The sequence below is a fragment of the Atractosteus spatula genome, chromosome 11, assembly GCF_055471065.1.
Source record: "Atractosteus spatula isolate fAtrSpa1 chromosome 11, fAtrSpa1.hap1, whole genome shotgun sequence".
Classification (NCBI taxonomy): domain Eukaryota; kingdom Metazoa; phylum Chordata; class Actinopteri; order Semionotiformes; family Lepisosteidae; genus Atractosteus; species Atractosteus spatula.
The window spans coordinates 24,863,456-24,888,071 of NC_142716.1; the positions used below are offsets into that span (position 1 = coordinate 24,863,456).

Sequence of the window (24,616 nt, forward strand, 5' to 3'; positions counted from 1 at the left end):
GTAAAATTATGCTTATGAAAACAGAAGTATGCCCCACTCATCCCTTCACCTTCACCTGGTTAATTTTACTTAAATTCACATTTCCCCTTAGCAGTTTCAAGTAGCCTTTTATTGGAGCCAGGTGTATACCAGCTTTCTGAGCTGGCACTGTTCTGGGACATATAAACCTTCCAGAGTCCTCCAACGATAATTTTTCTACCTTTTTTAAATTACCATGAATAGATGGAAACAACAGTAAAAAGTGATGAAGGTTGTTTCTTTTTGTGAAATTTCCATGTGCAAATCAGAAAGGCCACGAAACAAATACGTTGAGGGTTCAATTCAGTATAGGAAAATGAGGATAAAAATAATTTTAATATACAGCAAATGGCTGGTGCTTCTAAGAATGTTTTCAAATGAATTAAGGTCATCACATTTTAAAAAGGCAGAACATGTTATTTTCAAGACTTAACATTGTTTTAGAGAAGATGTACTGATTTCTTAAACTTGCTGCATAATACGGAAAACTAGCCAAGAACTTTTTAGCAGACGGTGAGATCTGCTGTTCTTTTCTACATTTTCCCAAAGTGCAAAAAAAAATGATAAGCTCTGCCTGGAATGAGTGATGACAAATTCATCAGTCAGTGACTGTCTTAGCCACAGCTCCTCTGTGGCATCTCGGTTTTCCTCCCAGCATTGCTGCAATGTCTTTTCTGTATTTATTGAGTCCAGCTGGAGAAAAGAGGGGGTCTACTTTTTAAAGCTCTCTAGTGTTACTGTAAGAATACGTCGTCAGTCATTGGTTGAGCAGGCTGGACTGCCTACTGTGAAAGGGATTGAGCCGTCGAAACCCAAAAGCAGGGCAAGCATCAGTTCAAATGGAGTGGAAAATGGCCAATAGTGGCATATATTTATAGATAATCTGCTTCGCATTTGTGCTCAGTTGTCTGTAATCTTCTTTTGCGACAGCCGGGGCTAAAAAGCAATGGAGATTTAGTCTTGCTGCACATGATAATATGTTTATATGATTAGTTGCTTTGGTGCTTGGGAAGAGAGGCTCCGAGTCAGTGCCTGGTGTGGAATCCACGTCAGGTTTTGCCGCAGCCCCATTCAAAGCTAGCTCATGCAGAAGGGAGCCTGCATACAATTCTCTGCACTGGCACTGTTTACTGGGTGCTTGTTTCTCTGTCTCAAGCCATTCTCCGAGCGCTCAATGAATGCTGTGAGCAGGATCTTCTAATACGCGAGGAACTTGAAACTCAGCAGTCACGCTTAAGGCCGCATTGTCATCCTGGGAGATGCAGAGTGGATTGACATCAACAGAGTGAAAAGGCAGTGCAGAGTTTTTTTGCCTTCAGATTTCTGCTCATCGGAGCTCTGCTTTTTATCTCCGTTGAAGGCTGTTGTGCGCTTCCCTATCGATTTTTGGTCTGCGAAGAAGAAATAATATATTTAAAAGGCAGCTGGACTTTGCTTCAATTAAAGATTGACCAGTACATTGACATGGAGCAGTGTGTCCAGTCTGCGGGAATGTGTGGACTTGAAGAAGGACCTGCTGCCTGATAAAACACTATCTGTCCCAGATAAGTGGAGCGTATGCATCAGAACTGCAGAGTCTCTCTTTATATTTCCTACTGTGCATTGAGCTGCAGAGGAGTTCTTTTTACAAGCTTGTCTGCTTTTCTGCTTAGTTTATCGTCTGCCTGAGTTTGCCATTCAAAAGTATTCCATGTGACTCTTTTCCTAAAAGGTAAGGATGAGAGCTATAGTAAGTTTTCACTTTTTCCCCCGTAAACGTCTTTGTGTTTGTGTTGCTTTTGTGTGTGTCGGATTAGTGAGGGGGGTTTCTGTGTGCTCCTAACTTCTGGGACAAAGTCCACTAACTCAGAAGCAAAACTATTAAATGACTTGTTTAGATCATTGTATGATTTCTGTTGCTTTCCTATACATAGAATCTGTGCTCGTCAACCCATTAATCATACTCCAAAAGGTGTATATTTAAGTAATACTGGTAGTAAACAAACCGTCTGAAAGCTGCTCAAATAAAAGAATTTTAGATAAAAGAAACAATAAGCAGATTTCAACATGAATTATGCTTTGAAAGAACAGAACCAGTCTGTTCGAAGTAATTAAAATGATCCAAGGAGTGCTATGGTTAATTGAAAAATGGTTAATCAAAACACAACCAGATGTGGATTGATTTTAGTAGGCTGCCTTCTGAGTTCGAATGAATGGAAACGATTAGAAAAGAGGGCTTTCACATGAACCAGAAGTAAAGGACCATTTAATTGGAATCTGTGCTTTTAAAGTTATAAAATAAACGGGTTTTAGGAATAACTTGTTTTTCAAATATTACATGTGCTGGAGGTAGATATATCTGTCCTTAATAAATGTCTGTCTCTCGGTGTTTGTATATACGTGTTCGAAAGAGCAAATAAGCTTTAAAGGCTTTATTAAAGCCTCTGAATATTCAGGGCCTAGGTTCATATCCTATAAAGACGGGTTCTGGTAAATCAGAAAGATTACTATTGGCAGTATTCTGCAAGACTAAAATTACCATAGAATTATTAAATGAGCATTGTTTTTTTCTTGGATGCTCAAAAATCTGTTTTCCTTTTCACCTTTATCTAAGCTCTTGTAAAACGAAGCATAGGTCACATAGCATGTTTGAATCCACGGTAACGCTTTATTGCGCGCCGCAGCGGTACAATTAGATCCTTTAACTGCACATCTATTATTTACAAATATCCCAGCATTTCACGTCAACCACGTGTAAACTATCAAAAAACGCAAGAAAATAAGAACGAATTATTTAATTTGTTTGCCGGGTGGTTATCACGAATGTTTGATTACAGGCGGGTTTGTACTGCACATAACGGATGAACGATGAATCTGAATTGATCTGTAAAGTCAGTGATCTAAAGGATACATTTAGCAATGGTCCATTCAATTTCTTGCACAAGCACGCAAGATGACACTTAGGCCTTTGCAAATTTCCGTGCTTGACGGAAAAAGCAAATGAAAATTCTTGGTTGCATCGATTCAGAATACAACTAATTAGTTTTCTGCAGGTAGTAGTAGTCACATTCAAGCCACAGTTTTCGGAGAACAAGTCTTTCGTATTTCTGAAAATGCCATCAGCAGTTACTCTAGAATTTATTTTAACATTGCTTTTAGTTTGTAAAAACAATATACACACTATTTAGGTAACAGCAGTTATTAAGGGTTTCTGCATGAAGTAGGAATGTATTTATACTTAAATTCTTATAAGATAAAAATATCAATATTGTAATACAAATCAGAAATGTAGCTGTACATTCATATATCCGAAGACAGTGGTGTTTCTGAAGTTTATAAAAGAGCCCTAAGTATTTCTCAGGTGACAACTGAGAACTTGTCACACTGTTGAAAATATGGATGTATTTTATTCCATCAAGAATTCTTAACATTTTTTGTACAATTAAAAAAAAAACTTTGTAACATTAAATTTCTGTGTTCCACAATAGGTCTAAGAAGACGACGGTATGTTACTGTTTCTACTTTTGGAAGTTGCACTGATGTAGAGCTTGGTTAATATGCTTGGAGATTTCTTTTAAATTTGTGGTTCACAACAAAAGTAAAAAAAAAGGTGCTGCATCTGAGTGAGGAGAGGAATTCAGCAGAACAAATGTTCTGTTGTTTGATTTCCTGGGCCACACTGTGATTCACTCCTTTTGTTCTGTCTCTCTTAAAAAGAGGTGCCATTTCACATCATTCTGCGCAAATTGTTTGAATTAATGCAAGTGCGAATTCTTGCTGTTTGAAGGCATCGATTAGCATATCAAAGTACTCAGAGCCCAGGCTCAATGGGGAAAACTTAAGGCTGTAACCCATTTGCTTTGGCTTGGGCCGAAAGGCCGAATGAGATTCTGAAGGAGGAAAATGGGGAGGTGGACTTGCAGTCTGTCTCAACACTTTTTGTGTTTCTGTGTGGAAACAGGCAATCATCTCTCAGTAACAGCATTGTTCTTCATAGCTAGAAAGTCTGTTGATCTTTAAGAAGAAACACTGGTTTTGTTTCCTTTTAAACTGACTGAGAATCTCTCAGTAATGTGTTTTTCTCCACTAGTTTAAAAATATATGTATAAAGTGTAGGCCACTGTGGACTTTGTGAATGTTTTAACTTTTGAAGACTAAAATCTTTTTTTTCTTCCTGGGAATTCATCGTGTGTTTATAAATGAAATTGTGATTGCCTGCAAGGAATGACTTAAAACTTTTCTTTATGTTGAAAGCCACCAGTCGCAAAATGGAAATCGGGTGTTGAGTTTTCTTCTGTGGGGGATTAATTGATTTAAAAAATAAGATTGTGGATACTAATAATTTATATTCCTACTGAACCTCTTTCGGGCGATACAAGATGATCAACCTAAAACACTTTCCACTTTACTGTAACAATTTAATCTGTGGAGCTTTTGTTTGCTCTTCATTTTCAGTAGTTTTCAGTCTTATTACAGTAGGCTCAAAAGCTGCATCTGGGAGTTAACATTGTTTGTTTTAGTTGACTGAAATAATCTTTTTGGTATTAGGCTGAAAGAGATATATTACTTTTTCTAAGAAAAATGCAAGCTATTGTGTGACAAGATAGATAACGTATTTATTTTCCATGAACGCAGCTGCTGTTTATCTGCTTACAAGAAGTATCTTTTCGCTTCACTTTTCATTTCTACTTGCAAATCAATACACCAATGTGGCCTAGCAAAGATTTGGGAAATAAAATGCAGATATTTCTTATTGCTGTTTTCTTGTGCTGTTGGCAGATGATTATGAGCTTAATATTGTTTTCTTGGTGGACAGTTGTGTAAAAGAGCCAAGAGTCTGTAGGAATATTTGCATTTATTATTGTAATTTTAGTAAACAAAGTAGGACCGTTAATATTGGAGCCTTAATGTGCTTTTGCTATTTAAGTAATAGTTCATAAAAACAGGTATATGTGTGCATACATACACGCAAGTAAGAATATGTTTTGGGGGTGGACATAATAATGGATCCATGTTACAAATTTGATTTTAAAACATTTTTATCTTTGGCTGTAATGGTAGGTAGTTGTGAATCTTAAACTAAGGGAATTTCATGTAAATTCTCCACTTGTTTATTTTTTTCCTTGCATCATCTGTAGTCTTTTTGTGGTGTCAAAGGACCACATATCGATGTAATTGCCATTATCACACTTAGGTCGCCGTTAACTAGGCTGCTTTGAATTCAAAGTGCTATAAGGAAAGCACATTAGCCATTGTGCTATTAGAGATAATCTACAGATTGCCCTGGAAGAGTAGCACTTACATTCATACTACTCAGGACATGAATCTGACAAAACCCTGGAAGGTACATAATTAGGTGAGTGCAATATTTTCTGTATACAGATGTGATAAAATTGGACCACTTGAAGAAAAATTAAAGTGTTATGGGGGATTACTTCACCTGACATCCTCAATCTCGGCAGGTTAATTTGTCAGCTGTCTCTATTCTCAACAACAGGAAACATAGGTCTGGTTAGAGAGAAGGGTATAGTGGTTAGGAGGTGCTGAATGCAAATCAGTGATTTTTGTTTTCTTTTGTGTGCGTGTGTCTGTGGGTTTAATCTGACAAATTCCCATTGGGTACTTTTCCTCTTTCCACTAACTTCAGAAACCAAGCTGTGCAGATAACTAACCTCTATCAAAGAGAATAGACAAGCCCTTTAGCACAGCTATGGCAAATTTGATGCAATACCTCCACCGTATAGATCCTTGGTGGGCCAAAATGCAGCTTTTACGACTGTTATTTTACAATTAGCGATCAGTAAAACACTAGAGGCTTGGGTGTGTCCCGCAGTCATTGCATGAAACATTTGTTTCCACTCTTTCCCTAGCAGTAGGAAGATCTCCGCCTCTCTAAATGACAAATTAAACTTCCTGTGTGCTTTATTAATTTCCTATTGGGACAATAATAACCTGAGAGATGGGATAAATATGGTTTAATTTGGAGTTTTCTTAGCACCCCCTCAGAAAAAAAAAAGGTTTCTTTCGTGTGTGGCATATTCAGAAATGCCAAATGATATTGTTAATGGTGTCTGCTGTATAGGATTCTGGCATTACATATATCATACTTTTGTCTAAAATCTCCAAGACTAATCAGCTAAAAGGACTCAAGACTCATTTTAAATTCAGTTTACGTTTAATGTATTTAGAAGATTGAACTACCAGTTTTGATAGGTAACATTCAAAATGTGATCATTAGTGACAACTTAAATTTACTGCACAGTGAATAAAACATTGAGAAAACAACAGTACATGCCTCCTGGGTTGGAAATGTCGTACACACATTCAAATATGTATTGTATCAGACATTAATTCCATGTGATGGATAGTCTAGGATCATATTTACATATTTTAGAAGATTAGCACTCACCTGTGAAATGTCCAGATTCCCCTGAAACCATGTTTCACACCTAAGGACTGTCATTAACAGAAGCATTAACTAGCCAAACAACATGTCAAGGGAAGACAGCTATTTAGCTTTTCAAGTAGGATTTCTTGTATTAGTAATTAGTGATCCCTAAAATAAACATGTCGATAAAATGCTTTATATAAATTTAAGTCTTTGAATTTGCTGGACTGTTCCATTTAAAAAGATACGTAAGATTGTACTATCAGAGCAGTCTTTGTTGATTTGCTTGGGTTTAAAAGTGTTAATTTAGATTTTTTTTTTAAATTTGCTAGCCTATTACATGTTTAAGATTTCTCCTTAATTCTACAAACATTTCAGATAGTTTAATATTTTTTGTCACCTTCTTTAGAGATAGGTTGAAGTAATTGGAATTTGGTGATGGTTAGTTGGAACAAGTATATACAAGTCAGCCGGCTTGAAGTGTGCTAGGCTAGCTTGGTCTTTTTGTAATTTATTTGTGTCGCATTATTAAACATTTTATATAATAATATTTTTCTCATTCAAAAGCTAGAATTTCCATCACATGAAAAACTAAAACACAATCTATCTATCAAAATCTTTGTCTCTGTAGGAGTAATGGTTGCCTGTGTCCAAAAATAAATTAATTTTGGCTCAGTGTTTGTTTCATAGCAATGAACAAAATAAAAGTGGCTGCTTTAGTTACTGTTTAAAACATGTTAAGTCATACACACATGCACATATTGTTTATCAATACAATACATTTTTTGGTCTTCTGCTGCATCAGTATTAGGGAAAATATTAAATGATGGTGTCATTATAATGAAACCTCCTAGGCAAAGTTTAAAATAAACACTAGTCATTACACACCAACCATGTCTGCCGAAAGTGAGGCCTGGCTCACTGAATGTTTGCAGCAGGCTGCCAGAGGAAGCTTTGCATCTCTGCTCAGTTAGAAGTGTTGAAGCCTCTTCTGTTTGCTCTTAAATAGCCCGCACTTCGCCTCTGTTTTCAAAAGACAGGAATGTAATTTAGCCACAGTGTTCAGTTTTCCTTTCGTAATTGCTCGTAGCAGGAAAGGGCACAGTCCCTTGGTCAGAAAATTGACAGCCTTTCTACACAGCTCAGCCCAGGGTAAGTGGGGAAACTGAAAATTCAAATGTAAGATTTTTTTTTTCATTTCTTGAAACCTCAGGGTTGGCCATGTATCAGAGCCTGGAAACTAAGAGATTTTTCTTTCTTGTCATGAAAGGGATGAGGTGACTTGAATTAAAAATGCATACCTATGGGTTAACAGCATAGTTCACAGAGTAATGTGCTTCATAAATTAAAACACAATGCTTTTAAAGATTTCCAAAGTAAAATTATCTGTGAAAAAAACAATAATCTGTTCTGCCGCTTTCAGGAGCCTTTTATTAAACTTAGGTTACTCATTACTTTTGTTGTTTTTGTGTTTTTTTGGGGGAAAAAAAAACTTAATGACTGTAATTCATGAAATTGATATGGGTTTACCCCATCCGAGTCATATTTGACTCATACCTTTGTGAGTCATTTGACAGAACATTTACGATTTAGATAACCTTTTGATCACTGTAACAATTCAACAGTTAGCGCTTTAGCTCTGAGTTTAGGCAACCTAATGTGGCAGGTGGGAATGCTGTGTCCTGTTAAAATGGGTCTCAAACCTGGAAGCTTTTGCATTCAGATTTTATTATTTTTGTCATTGCTATTGAATTGTTTTTTGAGTGAAGTCCTAATAACTTGCTCTTTCCCTCAGGTCATACTCTGAGGTTTGCCTCTTATGCCTAGCTTTCTAATTCCTTTGCTGTGGCAAAATCTCATTATGTCTGCGAAGAATTTAGCAAAATGTGTCCCTAAGAATATGTTTCATCAAATGAGTGCATAAAACATCAGCAGTGGCCTGCTGTTCAACAGATAACAGAGGTCAGATTGGCCCTTAACGGGAGTATACTCTCGACAGTATCTCACGGTCCTGTTTAGGACTTCGAGACCATTAGGGTGTGTGAAATATGTGTATAACAGTCTCGTATTTTCATCAAAGTTTATTGCATCAAGCCTTGGAGCGGTTCATCCACCCAGGCCTGTTATTTACAAAACAATTATTTCCAACGCATAATAATAAAGAAGGCTATGTACTATTAGAAGTCCGCACAATGACTACCACCTGCAGGTAAAGTGCAGCCTACAGCGGAACACCATTGATTTCTTTGGAGGCACATAGCAAACTTAAATACAATTTGCTTATAATTACAAAAGAAATGTGGTTTGATAAACTAATGCAGCTACCATTTGTAGTTGGTTTAATGTGAACTGCAGTGATTATCACAGTCCCTGCAGATTTGTGCTGATTTGTTCAATTACCAAGGTTGCTGAAGAGAAAAAAAAAGTATCTTTAATGTATAAAATAAATAGAAATCAGCAGAACTTAAGATCTTTTGTGCTGTGCCACATTTTCATGCTTATTTTTATTCTGTATCTAGGGAGGTCTTACTGATTTGCAAACTTACTCATCTTAATTCAGAAGCATTATTTAACCCACTGTTTAATGATGCGAGCTATGGTTGAGAGTGTGTTTGATCCCGCAGACTTCTTGTGCCATGCCACAGAAATTTGGAAATCACCAGAGGGAGATCTTTGCACTTTGCACAAAGATCCATTGTTGAAACGACGCACAAAAACCATTAAGTTGCATTAGTACATCTGTGAATTTAATCTTGACTGCTGTGAGAGCCAGTACCAGCGCAGCAACTGGCACTTCTGCACCTGCTGTTGTCTCTATGAGAGCCTCTCTAGTGAGTGAAACACTGCATCATACTCAACTGATCTGGCTTTGCTGATTCTGCCATGAGGTGCAGAAATATGACAAGCCAGAAGCAATGGGTTGCTCTTGGGTCATCGAGTCAACTCACAGGAGTTTCTGGGGAAACGGTTTGAAAACAGAGGACAAATGTCACTCCAAATAGAGATGTTTAAATCAGATTCCTGCCCCTGGGTGAAATTTAGTTTGTGTTTGAGCCCGGATGTAATGTCTCCCTCTACAGAGCACAGCATTAATCACAGCCTGACAAGAGAACGTGTGTTGAGCAAAACAGGCCCCTGTTGGTCTTGTCACTAGTTTTCGCAATCTGTTAAGAGTACATTATTAACACGAAAATTCACACCCTGGGATTAAGGTCTACCCTTTCTTATTTAAAAATTGGGAGCAGGAGTCTCAGGACCTGTCCATTTAATCTGATAGGCCTTCAGGGATCCTTGCGGTGGTTGTTTCACTCTGTTGCGTGGCTTGCACAGCTGCTTTTACCTCTATTTGTTCTGCAAATCAAGACTCCAGCATTAATTTTCTGACTTTCCTTGCTGCTTCGCTTTAAACCTCTTTAACCAGGCTAGTTTAAGCAGTGTTTTCCAAGAAAAAAGTGTTGAACACTTACATCACTCACCACTGTTTTTTGTGCTTATTTTGCCTACATTTCCAGCAAGGACAAAAAACAGAGATTTAAACGTTAATAAACTATATTTTATATAGTACCTTTAAAAGTGGCAGCATTCGGAAATAGCACTGTTTGTTAATGGCAAAATTCAGTAGGGAATTTATATATTTACATTATAGTTGTTATTGCAAATTATGCTTAAATTTAATGTTTTGTTTATATTAGTCAAATATATTTAAAGTATAATATGAAATACATGAAAGCATATTTAAGCTTTATTTAAAAATATATATGCTATGGTAAATACTGTGGCATAATTTTCTTTATTACTTATTAATGGATTATGTTTTTGAATTGTTAGTTAATACTATTTGACAAAGGGATAAATAAAGGACGTAATTTGTTTTATTTGTAAACCAGACATTTTTTTCCTCAGCACTGTGCAGATCTTAAGTGTGGAGAAACTATGTGAACTGTCTGCCAGAAGGTGAATTCGGGAAGTGCGTACATTTTAAAGTTGTCATTTTTCAACGAAATTCTAAAACATTTAATTTAAAAGAAGAAAAGATAACGCTATCAAGTGAAAATTTTGAAACTTGAAAGCTGGGTATTTCCATACTGCAGGAAATTATTTTACTCATCCTCTTAGGTGAACTTTGCGTAAGGCATTGCTGTCCTGTTAACAAAAGGGAGGCTTTGCATTTTTGTCCTTGCTGAGCTGTGCTTGGATGCCTGTGGCATTTCCATCATTCAGCGACTCAAGCTGATGACTGGTGTGTCTGGACCAAATTGACAGGATACCAGGATAGCACTCCAGCGCCCATTACCATCAGAAATAACTTCTGTAAGCCTGGGGGCAGCTAAGGAGTCGCATTCCAAAAAAAAAAAAAGTGTTCAAAGCTTCTAATAGTTACTTTGCTGTGCCTGATACCATCTAGTTGGATTCAGTATATTTTTTTAAAATTTGCATTCAAAAGATCTTCCTGTCGTTCGCCCTCTAACCGTAGTTCAATTAGCTTTGACACAGCCAGACCCTCTGGCATTTGCTGACTTTCGCTGTTAGTGAGTGACTTGAAATTTGGATTCGGAGCCGTTTTAAAAGAAAACTGGCTTCTCTTTAAGTGCATTAGCAGTGCCGTACATACAGAAACATCCACGTACAAAAGCTGCGCTATTCCTACGACGTTATTGCTGGCTGTGCTATTCCTGTTTAATGGCAAGTGGTAATTTTTACAGTTTTTCCAGTGTGGCTAAAATATGTGCAGTCATAGCTTTTAATTGATAATAAAGAAGGTTCTAGCCCAAGGGAAAAGGAAATCATGCCTTTTATTTGTTACAGTAAACACAGCCCCAGTGCGCTTCAGAATGATTTATTTTTGAGCTGCAAAGATTATTCGGACTAGGAATACAAGGCATGCTCATTTGTATGGCCGAGCAATTCAGTTTGTTTCAGCAGAAAGCACTCAGTGTTTTTCTGTGTGCTGCAATGCCAGAAATTCCACTGGCTAGCTGTGACAAATGTCTGTCACACTAGATGTATATAAAACAAAGGAATGCCGTGCTGTTTTTTTTAAATGTCAGAGATCCATATACTATACTCTTGTCCATCTTAGCCCTTTGACTAGTTCAGGCCTGTAGGGGGAGCTTATGAAATGAACTCCAGGATATTTTTAAAGTCTTTCTGAATCTGAAGTACCATGTAATGTTTGCTTGAATTTAGTTGTCTAGCTTCATACATTTCAGGCTTATTCAATGGATCATATTAAAAAATATAAACAACAAAAGGGATATTTCTATATATTATTCTAAAATGTGTTTATTTTTGGAGAAAGGATGTACATTTTTTATTATCATTTTATAGTTATTTTAGCTCAGAAATGTTATTTTGTTTTGCTTTGATGTGTGGATGTGTATATATAGTCATATGCACATGTACAGAATTAGTAATTTGTGCACATTGGACAGTGTACACTGCATTTTTCTTAAACATTTTACTACAGTGTACACTTATTTTGTAGTTTATTTGTTTTGTAGTCTAAAAGTTTTAGGTTCTTCGCTGTTTTTGTACGTCGTGCTGAAAAGCTAGTAAATGGGTTCAATTAAATATGGGGATCTTTTTAAAAACATTAAATGGAAAATATTTTGTAAGTTAATCTTGAATGATGTGTGCATGTGTTGTATTTTTGCTAGATTAAAATAATTATCCTCTAAGATGAAAGACTTAATTTCTCAAGCTGTTTTTTTTCCTACTTGAGAAACCTTGATTACGTCAGCGTGGTTTAACCAATTACCTTCCCTAAAACCACATAAATCTTGTAACAGGATAATCCTAGCCTGTCTAAAAGTTCAGTGTGCTTTCGTAGCCCTAAATGGCTTCTCAAATCAAGAAAGTAGATCTCTGAGCTGCCTGCAGTCTTATTAGATTTACTCTCCCAATAAGAGCTACTGCTTTTTCACAGTATTCTGTTATCCTAACTACTTGTTTGCATATTTATATTGATTTTTTTTCCATTATAAAGATTTAATTAGGGTATTATGCAGTTGTACAGCAGTGGGATTACCAGGTGAAAGTTTCACGTACAGCCTTTGTTAATCCTTATGGTTTAGAACACGGGGTGAAAGGTATGACCTAAACTGTAATTCCGTCATTTAGTAGTACAGACATGGTCACCTTTTAGGATTTTCAAGGGGATTTAAATTCTCTCAGCACCAAAAAAAGAGCTTTGTCTCAGAACTGTGGAAATGACCAATTTTGGCTGGCAAAGATAAAATATTCAGCTGCAAATTATCTCAGACATTTCGTTGACTGTTGGCATATCATCTTGTGTGTCTTTGAATGTACAAACTTTGGTGCGATTATATTGAATTGTTTTTGGAGTTATCGTGCAGAAGCATGCTGTCTTACACATACACAGGGTGCAAAGGTAGTGATTACAGTGTCTGCTGCCCTGCTATGGGTGGCAGGAGATGATAACGTTGCAAGTAATCCATTTACATTAGCTCATTGTATTACTGCAAAACTCTGATTCTTGGAAAGATTCATGGTTTAGGGAAGAGCGTTAAGTGACATGAAAGGACAGGCATTTTTCATGACTGTCACTGTTCTTCAAAATAAAATTTAAAATGCAGGCTCTCAGAAACCTCATACAAAACTGTGAAAATGAATATTTTTTGACATTGTATTGTTATTCATGGTGAAATACAGCCAGGAATGGAAAATTTGGCATTTTATTGTAGTTAATTTTCAGTACCGGTGTGTTCACTGGATTCATTTAAAATCCAGTATTTTGCTGCACGACATTATGTAAATAGTGATTTTTTATTTTTTTTAAAGTCAAATGGAAAAAACTTACATTATGACTCATGTATACAAGTAATATCTTACATTATTCCTTGTGATATGGTATTTTTAGTTGTCTCTTTCTAGTTTATAAAGATTATCCTTTGCAGCTCTTAAGTGTTTTGATCTAAAGGGGCTTGCTGAATGAACCTATACAAAAACATTTACGTCACAACAATTCTGATACTTTTGGTGGCAAACACATGTTAATGAACTTGCAATGAGCCAGACTAAAACATAGCAGGAAGTTATCGTCTATGACCTGCTCTCCCGAACTTCTGGGAGATGGTGATTTTGCTTCCATTTATTTCTTGTTGGAATAGTGTGTATTCTTTCTTTTGCAAATAGTGTAGATCTTGAATCGTTTTTCCCTTGCTACTACTATGCAGTGCCTCACAAAAAAGAGGTATTTTCAAGGCAAAGCAAAATAGCAGCGCAAAAAAATATCATAAGAATATTCTTACTGTGGCCTTGGCACAAAAAGCCGGTTCCTTTCCAATGTCACACAGCTTGGCTTTCAGATTTATGCCAGGTTCCAATTTCATCAGTTCAGGAGTTGGACATGACCGAGTGTCAAACTGACTTGACAGATTGTCTCCAAATGTGTCCCAGGATTTTAATTATCTGCATGAATTGAACGTTGCGGAATGATTAAGAGGAAAACAATTTGATTACTTTAAGCAGGCTGTATATATGTGTGTGCGTACATATAGGCTACATTGATATTTTTTGTCATTTGTGTATTTCAAGGTGAAGTCAGATGCGATTCATCTGCTGTCCATGTGCTGTTTTAATGCATGAACCGACCTATAAAATGGTTAAAAATATCTTGTTTACAGCATCCATAGGTTTAACTGTGTCCTGTACACAATCATTGATACTTTCAGTGCAGAGCAGTCTATTGGCAGATGTACACCTATCTGATCTTGGACACAATGCTGCGCCTACTTCTTTTTCCATTTCCTCACTTGCGGCAATGCAGTGCTTTTTAAGTGTAAGGTATTGACATCATTTGTACTTCATAGTATAGAGAAATCCTGGAAAGTGATTTGTGGTGGCTCAGATAAAAGACTCCTCTTATGTGAATGCAGGATGGAACCAGTAGCCTGGAGGCTGCCACTTCACACCTGTCCCAAGTCGGAGTCGGGCGGGATGGAGTCGTCTGGGGAGTGTTTAGCACCAGTCCTCCCTGTTGCCAGCCAGGAGCCTGTAGGGCTGGGCATTATTAATTGGGGCTGTATCCACCCGCTGCTTGACACTAAAAGGTTTCCTGTTTGTGTTGCAGGACTCATAGTGTGAATAGAAGCAAACGGCCTGGCAGTGCATATCTTTGTTTAAATTCGTTTATCATTTCCAGTAGACAGTGCACTGTTGAATTCATTGAAAGTATAGTCAGTTGTTCCCCATCGAAGGACATGAAGGAAAAAGAAAAACTTGGCCGTTCCTTATAATAGGCCCCAAAAAGTGGTTCTGCAAAGAGGTGAAGTTGAAAGGGCAATGTACATGTACTACAGATGCAAATGCAAAATGCTTTGTCTCTCAGGAGGAAATATGGGAAAAATGTAAGCGAAATTCTCTTAATTTCCCATAGCTATGTTTTGCGCTGTTGTTTCACGTCTTGCTCTGCGGTACCTTTTTCATGGTTTGTGCTGCCACCCGCTATCTTAAAAATTAATCATCCTGTTGAATAATGCTTCCCAATCATAGTGAATTATTGATGGCCTGGTTCTTGGTAGAGGGACAGAGCAAGCTTTTTACTCATACAGCTGCTACTTTTATCCTGTATTAATGAACCACGTTACAGGGCCATCCGCTGAAACAGTTTGCTGTAAAGCTCCAATAATTTGGAATGCTAAAAAAAAACCTTTTGGTTAACCTAGCAAAAACAAAAGTAGTTCCAGTTAATAGCGTTTTAAGTTTTATAGGAAACATGCTAAAACTATTAGTCTCACTGTAGATTTCTCATGGGATGCATGCGCTTACAGTACAAAACTAGTAGCTATTTTACATTGTGATCATGGCATAAAATGTTAAAATTGTTTAACATGAAGATTACAAAGCACAGTAATCATCTGTTTTGATGTGAGAATGCTGAAATCGGGGTAAATAGGAGTTTAGGTTGGCAGAGTTTGCAAAATGTGACTGCTCCTCCTTGGGCACCTTTCGTGAGACCTAACCTGAATGCACAAGCACTCGGCTGTGATTAGGAAATGCAGCCTTCACTCAATACAGGCATTGCCAAAGACGGCAATCTAGTTTCTTGACTGAGACTATAGATGTGTTGCTGCTGCCTTGCTCTACCTGAATTGACTCGTGTATCTGTAAGTATTTTCTTGGAGGCATTATGTATAAATGCGCTGCATCAGAAGACACTATAGCCTGTGGAATCTGGTGGGTTAGCCTTTTGAAGCATACACTCGCTTGGTTTCAGTTGCATCTCTGTTGTGTGCATAAGATGAATAAAAACAACATTGATGCATTCTGCTGAAATCGAGAAGATGAGCTTTAGATAACTTGTCAGGCCAACCGTTACTGCTTTGTTTGCAATCCCTGATGTGTTATGACTAATTTAGGCAGAGTGTGGCACATAGGCTAGTGCTGCACTCTTAGTTTTGTTTCTTTGTTGCACTTGCATTGTAGCATGTATTAATAAAATTCAGGGCTTCAGCATCTAAAATGTTATAAAAATGGATAAATACATTGACATCCAGTCTATGTATCAAATCTAAGGAAAGAGGGCTAGGAACGTATTTGTCTTGTAGAATGTAACTCTTCCTATACCTGTAAAATATTAATTTCAAAGCTTGATGGTGGATCCCAGTCTTGAGTTGAGATTTTATTACTTTCTTGGGTTGGTTGAATTTAGTTTTCTATAAAATGACACATTTTGCATAAAACAAGCTGTGGTTTCAATAAATGAAGTATGACAGATATATGATACGGTTCACACAGTGTAATTAAAGCAGCCTGTAGCACTTCATTTTTAATATTTCATTATTGGAACATTACAAGGACATGCTGTGATTGTTGTCATCCTCTGCATCTTTTTTGTAATCTAATAAATTTAATTAAATTGCCATTTATAAATGCTACACCTGAAAACCTTTCATTTTCATATTCCTTTGTAGGTTAATAAGTTTAAAAAATAATTAAATGTTACATAAATGTGAAAATTATACAATAGGTATTAAGTGCTACAGGTAATACCTTTTTGTTATAGCAAATTACTGTCAGGATAGATGTATTCAGTAATGAAAGTAAGTAATAGTTTCTGCATAGATAATATTGAGATTTTTTCCTGATTTTTGTTTTTGTTTGTTGTACTGTGGATCTTTTACAGCATGAAAGTAAATTTAGCAATGAATGTGGCAGATGCTTTCACTATTCCGCTAATTGATGTTGAAGTGTTCAATTAAAAATTTAATTTAATTTTATTTGTTTTCTGTTCTAATAGTTAACCAAAATGGTTTAAGGGCCACATCTCCTGATTTTCAAGTTGAATGTTGTCAAAACAGGGTCTGTAATAAAACTTGAAAATCAAAGTATACATGCAGTTATTAGTGGGTAAAGGAGGTGCCTGTTAACTTTGTGAAATAACTAAGTGTATATCTTTGTTTTTTCATTAGGAACTAACAACATGTTGCGTAATTAGCATATTTTACCAAACTGAGAAAGGTGTTTTGTGTCGTATCAGTTAGATTTCAAAGGGAAATGAAAACCGTGTCAATAACTTAATGTAACAAGTTATTGCAGTTGATTGGCAGGTACTATCGCTATGAGATACCTGGGCTATGGTGGTCCTTGCAACACTTTGACCTTCTTATTTATCTGCTGGTGTTAATGTCAGCTTATTATTAATTCCTGAGCTGGGAAGCGCTGGGTGAAGGCACCATTTACGTTTGTGGCAAAATTACTCTTATCATCTGGGACCTGAAAGAAATCGTTTTTGTGTTATCAGTAAATGGAAATGACATTTTCAAATTTCATTTGCGATAATCCACTTCACTTCCACTAAAACACCAGGATTACTACTGAGAATGTATAACACCCGTATTAAAATTTTGTAACCTTTACAACTCAGCCTTGTTAAAAGCAATATTGATAGACGGGTATAGTTCAGGTGTAGTTTTAACAGGAGTCTCAGCATAGCTTTTTTTAATGCTATTAAGAAAATGACAATTTAAAGAATTGGTTGTAACTAAGAAAAAAAAATCTTTGGATGCCCAATCTGATTTCACTTATGGCATACGAATTTATGGAATTTATGTAGACATGCTTTTATTAAAGGCTGCAAAAACTGAAATTACTATCTCTTGTGAAATGTTTTTTCTGAATGCATAGTACATTTTTTCTTTAACTCTTTAACCATTTGACCTTGGGGGGAATAAAAACTCTTATAGGTTGAAAACAGAATAATGTATAGTGTTAATGATAGTTACAAAAAGGAGCTTCTTTTCTTGATCGAGGTTCAGAATTCTTTTAATGCAGGATGTTTCAGAGTCTGCATTAAAGAATCTGGTTTTGTTTCCAGTATAGAATGCTAGAGCCTCTTTATTTGAGAATAAAATGGTTAATCGCATTCAAATCTGAAGCATTTTAATAAGTTGAAATCTTAGTACTTTTGATGGTGATGATGTTGGCATTAGAGTTTCTTTACTGGAACATGATTAGGTTGATTTTTGTTCCTATTTTGTATAGAGGCAATTGATCTGCTCTTTATGGTGAGAAAACTGTTTATTGTTCTCTCTTTCAGCCTACAACACTATTATAATTAACCAGTTGTAAGGAGCATCTTCTTTCCCTCTGCAGTATTCTATTTCAAATGTTAATGCCAGCTAACTATATTGTTTTGCACTTATTTGGCTTATTGCTTACTTATTCACTGAGAATTCATCTTGTTTTCTTCAAAAGCATAATTAACTGAAGTCTTCCAAAAAAATCTCTCTTTAACCTTTCCCTACCCTGTATTGATGGCCTAATGTATGACAGATCTCAGGTCATTATTGTTTCATTTAGTAGCCATATGTTTGGACCAAGGGGGAATGCGCAAATCGATTAATTGAATGGCTAGTAACAATGATTTATGTGGAGCACATTTAGAGCAATGAGCGAAATGCTCTTGAGCTTACAAATTTATTCACTGTCTATGCTGGGCTGGTTGTTAAGGAGCTAGCACAGAGCTGCATTTAGTTTAAGAAACAAGGAATAGAGGTGTGTCATTGAACAGAATTTGATAATAGACCAATCCAAGCAGCAAAACAATGGGATAAAATATTATATTAATTGAGTATGTGGAATAAAATAATAGGATTGAGATAATTTTGACAAAGAGGAGATAACCTATTTTTGTTTTTATCTATTTGAACATAGCAAATTATATTTTTCAGCTATTGTATTTCTTTAATACCATTCATGAAGACAGTATATGTACAAATCTGGGAACATAATGTCAAAATTTAAAACTGGGCTTAGAGGGTCCTCTGCTTTATATTTTAAGAACATGATGCTGTTTGCGAACTTCACACTAGGATTCCAGATTCTTCTGTGTATTTTACATGTATTCAATGCTATCCTAAAGTTACAAATAACTGTTTTCCCAAGATTATGGGGTTTAATGTAGATATTCAGAATCTCTGAATAGCTTGAAACTGTATTAATAAAAAAAAATATTTTAACGACTTGTAAGTCCAAACACTTTGGCTTTTCTTTGCTTTAAATAGATACCTAAGGAAATTGTATAGAATGCTGTCTTTTTCATTTCTATTGGGAAAAACCTCAGTAGAGTAAGGGAGTTTATTGACATATGTACATGTACATTGATATTCTAATTCTAAATTCTTATTCCATATTCTCTCATCTCTGCATTATGTAGAACTCCATATTCCTTCTAATTTAGTCAAAGCTGATTTATTTTTGCCATAAAATGGTTGGAGTTATGGAGGAGGTGTGCATATAGAAATCAACTTTTTATTTTTAGATGTGGCATTAACATCATGTAGGCACACAATTTAGTAAGTAGCATTTTTCATTTTAAAATTCTTTCCTTTTTGGTAAAAATGACCACCATGATATGGCTTCTTAGTGATGCATAGATTTTTCCCTAAAATTGTAATTGCTAAGATGACATTGTGTTTCAGCTCTGTAAGTCTATGACCTCTGGCATGGGTTGTGCATTCCGTTCAAGACCGTAACTGGACCACTTTTGTCAGCTGCAAGTGTCAGACTTCGCCTTCACTGTTACTGCTGTGCTCACTGTTGTTTCTTTTGCCTTTGCCAAGCGAGGAAAGGTCAAGAAACATGTCAGTGGTAAAAATGCAGTAAATCAGCTGCAGGCAGTTCTCTGCCATATCTGTCCCCCTGGAATGAGAACATCTGATCGCAGTGGCTGCTGTTCGTCTATCCCAAACTGAAGATGAATTCTCTCTTCGCTGCTTGCATATTGTAGTCCCACGAAAAAGCCAGGGAAATGACATAACATCCTGAAGGAAAATGGATCTTCTGAAGGCCTTGTCAAGGTTGTCATTACTGTGTGCAGTTTATCTGGATTGCAGAGGCAGGGGCCCCGAAGGTTTGATATTGGAGTGACGGTATACCCAGTGAAAGCTGCATTGAGAGTATTAGAAAAGAGAGTGCTTTCCTTTTCGATCAGATGGATATCCCATCAGTTATTGGTATATGCGAGTCAAAAACCATCTACATCCTTCAGAATACCATCAGAAATGCAATGTTTTCTAGCATCTTTAATTTTGTTTTTTTAGGAATTGGCACTTCTTTTGTTTTATGGATTGTTTTGTCATTTATTTGTATATTTGTGTTATTTGTGTTATTGTCTTTTCCTTTTATCTCTGCCATGCTCTTTGTGAGTTCAAATTCCAGCTCTTTCTTTTAGCCTGTTAAAAGCTCTGGGGCTAATTCAGAGGTCAAGCAAGGCTGTCAGACTTCTATAGAACCCCCCCCCCATACACACACACCTTCTCACCCCTCCCCTATTCACTCCTTTGCTGTTGTCTTTTTCCTATTCATCCAGCCCTTCCTCAACAGGATCATCAGCTCCTCTTCCATTCTTTAGCTGTTTTCTCACCAGCCTAAGAGACACAACCACAAGGTTTGTGAAAAGAATCATATTTGTTCAATATGCTTTTGAAATGGCCTTGTACTCTTGTTCTGCAAGGTTCTAATGGTAAAATTTTCTTTTTCTTGATCAGTGTCTTAATGTTGGCATCTCTCTAAAAGCCCTTTCAGCAGTTTGGAGGCAGGTGGCTTGCAAATATACATATTACATATAAGAAAAGGAAGTTTTGATGTCCACAAACTTTAAATGATATAAAAAATGATTTTTTATTTGTTTCAGTAGGCCTTGGACAAAAGTCTTTTAGTTGTTCACTTTACTTACTTTACTTAAATTTAATCTTTATCGTCAAAAAATGTATTCCTTTAAAGATTGGAAACATTTAAACTTCTGTTTTTTCAGTCATTTGTGCAACTGCAGTTTAATCTAGTCAATGCATTATATATAGCTGGTTTCTTCTCTCAGTATAAGATGGAATGTATTTGTAAGAATCAGCACAGCTGTTAAAAGGAGTTGAAATTGTTTTTCCTTCCAGCACTTGAAAGAATTTTGCAGACTTCCATCTAGGAACGATTTAACTGTACCCTGACTTTTATTGTTAGGAATGTGGCGTGAACACATATATACTGGAGGTTTTGATTTTGTGAGTGGGTTTTCCAGATTTCATGATAAATTCAGTCTGCTGATTCTCCTGCTGCGTCCGCAAAAAAGAATAAGAATCACGTATGCATATGTCTTAACCCTTTAGAGTCTGAAATTCCCATGGCTTCCTAGCTCCTAGCTTTTATGGGTCTTGAGCATCTGTCGGCACCCGTATCCTATTCCAAGAAAACAATGCTATGACTGTTGATGTTTTGCAAAGCTTGCTAGACATTCTGAGATCTCAGGTGCTGGTGGTATTTCACTTCCCATGCAGCATTGCTGTAGGCCTTCAAGAATATCTGTGGTTAAAAATAACTTAATGTCCCTTTAAATTAAAAATGTTCTTTATTAACATTTCACGGAGTATTAATGCAGAAGGTACATAAACAGATGCCAAAATTATGATGCATCTGTCGGCAATGTTGAAAGCTTCTTTTTTCTGCCTGTTTTTAATCGGCTAAAACCCTTATTTTAAGTCTGATCAAATCTAGTCAGAATCCATTAAAGAGAACAGTTTAGATGATCATCAGTTGTTCCTGTGCCGGCTGAGAAAAAAAAAGTATCCAACTGAGAAGGGAGACCTTACAATGTTTAATGAGGAGAATGGCAGAGTCAGGCAGACTGCCTAAGTCTTCGCCTTTGGTGTCTGAAACGATCAGCATGTTAAACATTCTCAGCATGATACAAAGATATTACAGCTTATAACTGTTATCATTGATTTACAGAACACCCATCTTTATGAACCGGGATTTTTTTTAGAGAGGAACCAATAGTTTCCCAGGCACAGCAGTCTGCGTTGTTGCTGTAGGTATTTTGCCTGAGTCTTTGGAGTTTGTGGGTGAGGGGGTGGGGGGTGGAGGCTAAATTAGTACTGCAGTACTGATTGAAATGAAACCAAAGACTAATGTAACCAGGAGTAATTGACCCTTAAGGTTTTGAGGATCTGAGAAGACCAGAGGAGGAAGGGAAGTTTAAAAACTGGGGAAAGGAAAAATAAAAACCTCACCCCGTCAACATGCTAACTTTTCTGTTTTTTTTCTGTCTATATTTATTAATGCTCAGGCTTACGTTTTTGAACCTGATTTGTTTTTCCATACTGACTTTAAGGACCTGTATGCATAAGAAATATATTGAAAGCTGTTGGTTATGGCTATTGTTTTAGAGACTTTAAATAATAGAGAACATCTCAGCCTATAACTTATATATTCAGATACTATGGAAGTCTTATAGATAAACTTCTTGAAAAAATTCAAATTGTTAAAACTGCACAGATGGTGTGTCAGTATCTAAATACAGACAATTCCCTTAAGGATTTACCAATCCTTGAAACTTACTTTTTGTGGTTCATAGTCTTTTTTGGGGAGTTTGGGAACGTAGAAACATGATAGGAAGTTATTTGGAGGAATGAGTTTGCAGTCTCAGTATAAATTACGTGTCTGTGCCTCATGCTTTTTCCCCATCTTGCTTTCGCAATGAAGCATAATCAGTTCACAAAGTGCAAGCTGGCAAGAAACAAATTACTCCGTATTATAAGAATTGCCTTTGGTCAATCCCTATTCCCATTTTACTGTACAGTTGTTAACCTTTGTTTTTAAATACTTCTAAAATGAGAAGTCTCAGGTGAGACATTATTCCATTTCAATTTAGTTTATTACAGCCAGCTTAACTGCAGTTTTGTCAGCTAATATACAGCCTCCTTGTATTAGGTGAATGATGAGTCTGACAACGGCTGTTGTTTAGCTAGAAATATCTTCCTGTATTCAATCTTAGACAACAATCAGAGAAGTGCACTTGTTCTCAAATTATGTTCATTATAAAATAATCAGGAGACTTTAGAAGAGGGGCACTTCAGAACACAAGCAGAAACCTGTATTGAAAATGTGGGATAAGCAATCGTGCTACTTCAAAGTCCCAAATTATTGTGTTTTATTCAGTGCCGGTTGGGGAAAAAATAGTTTAGTCTTTCTTAAGTCACTGAGGCATACAGGAGACGTAAAAAAACAGACAGTAGGGTGAATAGTTAGACTGAAGAAATGAGTCATTTGTGACATGGTTTTTTAGTGTTTGACAGATATTAAACATTTTGAGAACAGACGTTCATCACTAATTTTCTTCAGTGTTGAGTTTGACAGTACTTCTTATTTGAGAGAATTCTGTGTATCCAGTGTATTCCGTGTGCTTGTATTAAAAAGAAAACAGAAAATAGGAAGTGTACTTAATGGTGTCCTGTGTGAGCTGTTGCCTGAGTTGCTCATTTTTCCCATGTGTATGTGATTGTTTTAATCACTCAAATGAGGAAAGTGTGGGTGCAGACAGAGTAAACAGAAAATCAGGACAGTTTAGACAAAGAAACATGTGCCTTAGCACATAGGTAGGCATCAGGTTTCACTCGTAGTTTCCATGTCCATTTTTGTATTTAGTTCTCTGTTCTTTTCTTTCTCTGATGAGTCCAAAATGAAGAAAAGCTTATGAATAAATGTTTTAGTGCAAAATAATTTATTAGCAAAAGAGAACATTTCTAGGTTCTGATAGTGGGTGGGCAGTCTTGCGGTTTCTGCTGCTCAGTCATTTGCTTGTTTGTTTGTGTGATGTAAATGTCTTTGTAAGTGCTGCTGTCTGTTTTATGGTTTGGGGGGCAGGTCTTTCAACATTAGGAGGTGTGTACCAGTGTGTGACTCCCTCATGGCTGGCAAGCACTTTGCTTCCATTAAGGGATTTCTCTTCTTAAGGATTACCATTCCTCTGGCTTTGCTGCAGATTTGAAGGGTCTTCAGGCATTTTTGCAGCTTACCAACCGGGACGTTTTCTTTCGTGCATTTCTAAAAATCAAGAACATTATGCATCAATAGTAAATAATCCCGTCTATAACTGAAATCGTATTCATTTCTCACTCATTTGGACTAAAATAAGGAAGAAATTGTTTAAACTTATTTCTACCATTTCTGTATTATGAATGACCTGAATTGTTGATTGCTTTTCAGGCAAGGAGCTCAATGATGAAGTTTATTAAAATCGGCAAAGCTGGACTTTTATAACTACAGTCATTCCCAAGCATGTGGAAGCCATCCAAGGGAAACGCAATGGCATGTTCTGTTTGGAAACGACCTACATTCTGGTGGCTGGTTTTTGCAGTGGTTCATCTGCAGTGTTCAGAAGGTAAGTATTAATTATTATTACTGCCATTATTCCGTTTTTTTATTGTCATCATTTCAGATTTCCCTCTGTTATTCTTTTTTACAATTGGTTCTGAATGCGAGTTGAAGAGAATTTGCTACTCGCAATGTAGTTTTTAAAATATTTTAATTATAATATTTAAAAAATATATTGTCAGGTTTTAATGCCCTTTTTCAAATAATTATATTTTGCAGTGGCTTCAGGGTGTTTCCATTACACCTTTTATGTTTTTATTATTCAAACTTTTTTAAGGGTTTGAATAAAACAACTAATCCCAATTGTATGTCAGTGTTGATTAACAGGAGAAATAAAAGAAATAATACTTTTGAATCCACATAGAAAGTATGTCTTCTATATACTAGCTAGCGATAAACAAGAGTATTTCCTTGGGGGTTTCTTTCTCACAGGGATTTTAGTTTTGCCCAAACAGCCTTTACACTCTTGTATTCATTACAGAATAGGGTGTAGGATTGAAGACTTGTTGCCTCTAAGGACAGAGATAATCTTGTGTGGTTTCATTAGATGGTAAATTGTGATTC

General features: G+C 36.3%; 1 protein-coding gene across 8 annotated transcripts in view; it reads left to right on the plus strand.

Annotated features, from left to right (window-relative positions):
• Positions 1 to 1,120: 1,120 nt before the first annotated feature.
• Positions 1,121 to 24,616, plus strand: part of adgrl2a (adhesion G protein-coupled receptor L2a) — a 113,208-nt gene continuing 89,712 nt past the window's right edge. For 6 of the 8 annotated variants that reach the window (XM_088927761.1, XM_088927753.1, XM_088927755.1 and 3 more), the window contains exons 1-2: positions 1,121 to 1,729; positions 23,885 to 24,059. In XM_088927761.1, coding sequence (XP_088783887.1) covers positions 23,957 to 24,059 — 103 coding nt within the window. In that variant the 5' untranslated portion in view covers positions 1,121 to 1,729; positions 23,885 to 23,956. Of the gene's footprint in view, positions 1,730 to 23,848; positions 24,060 to 24,616 lie in introns of those variants that run through there. The other 2 variants (XM_088927754.1, XM_088927756.1) reach the window with 2 other exon arrangements.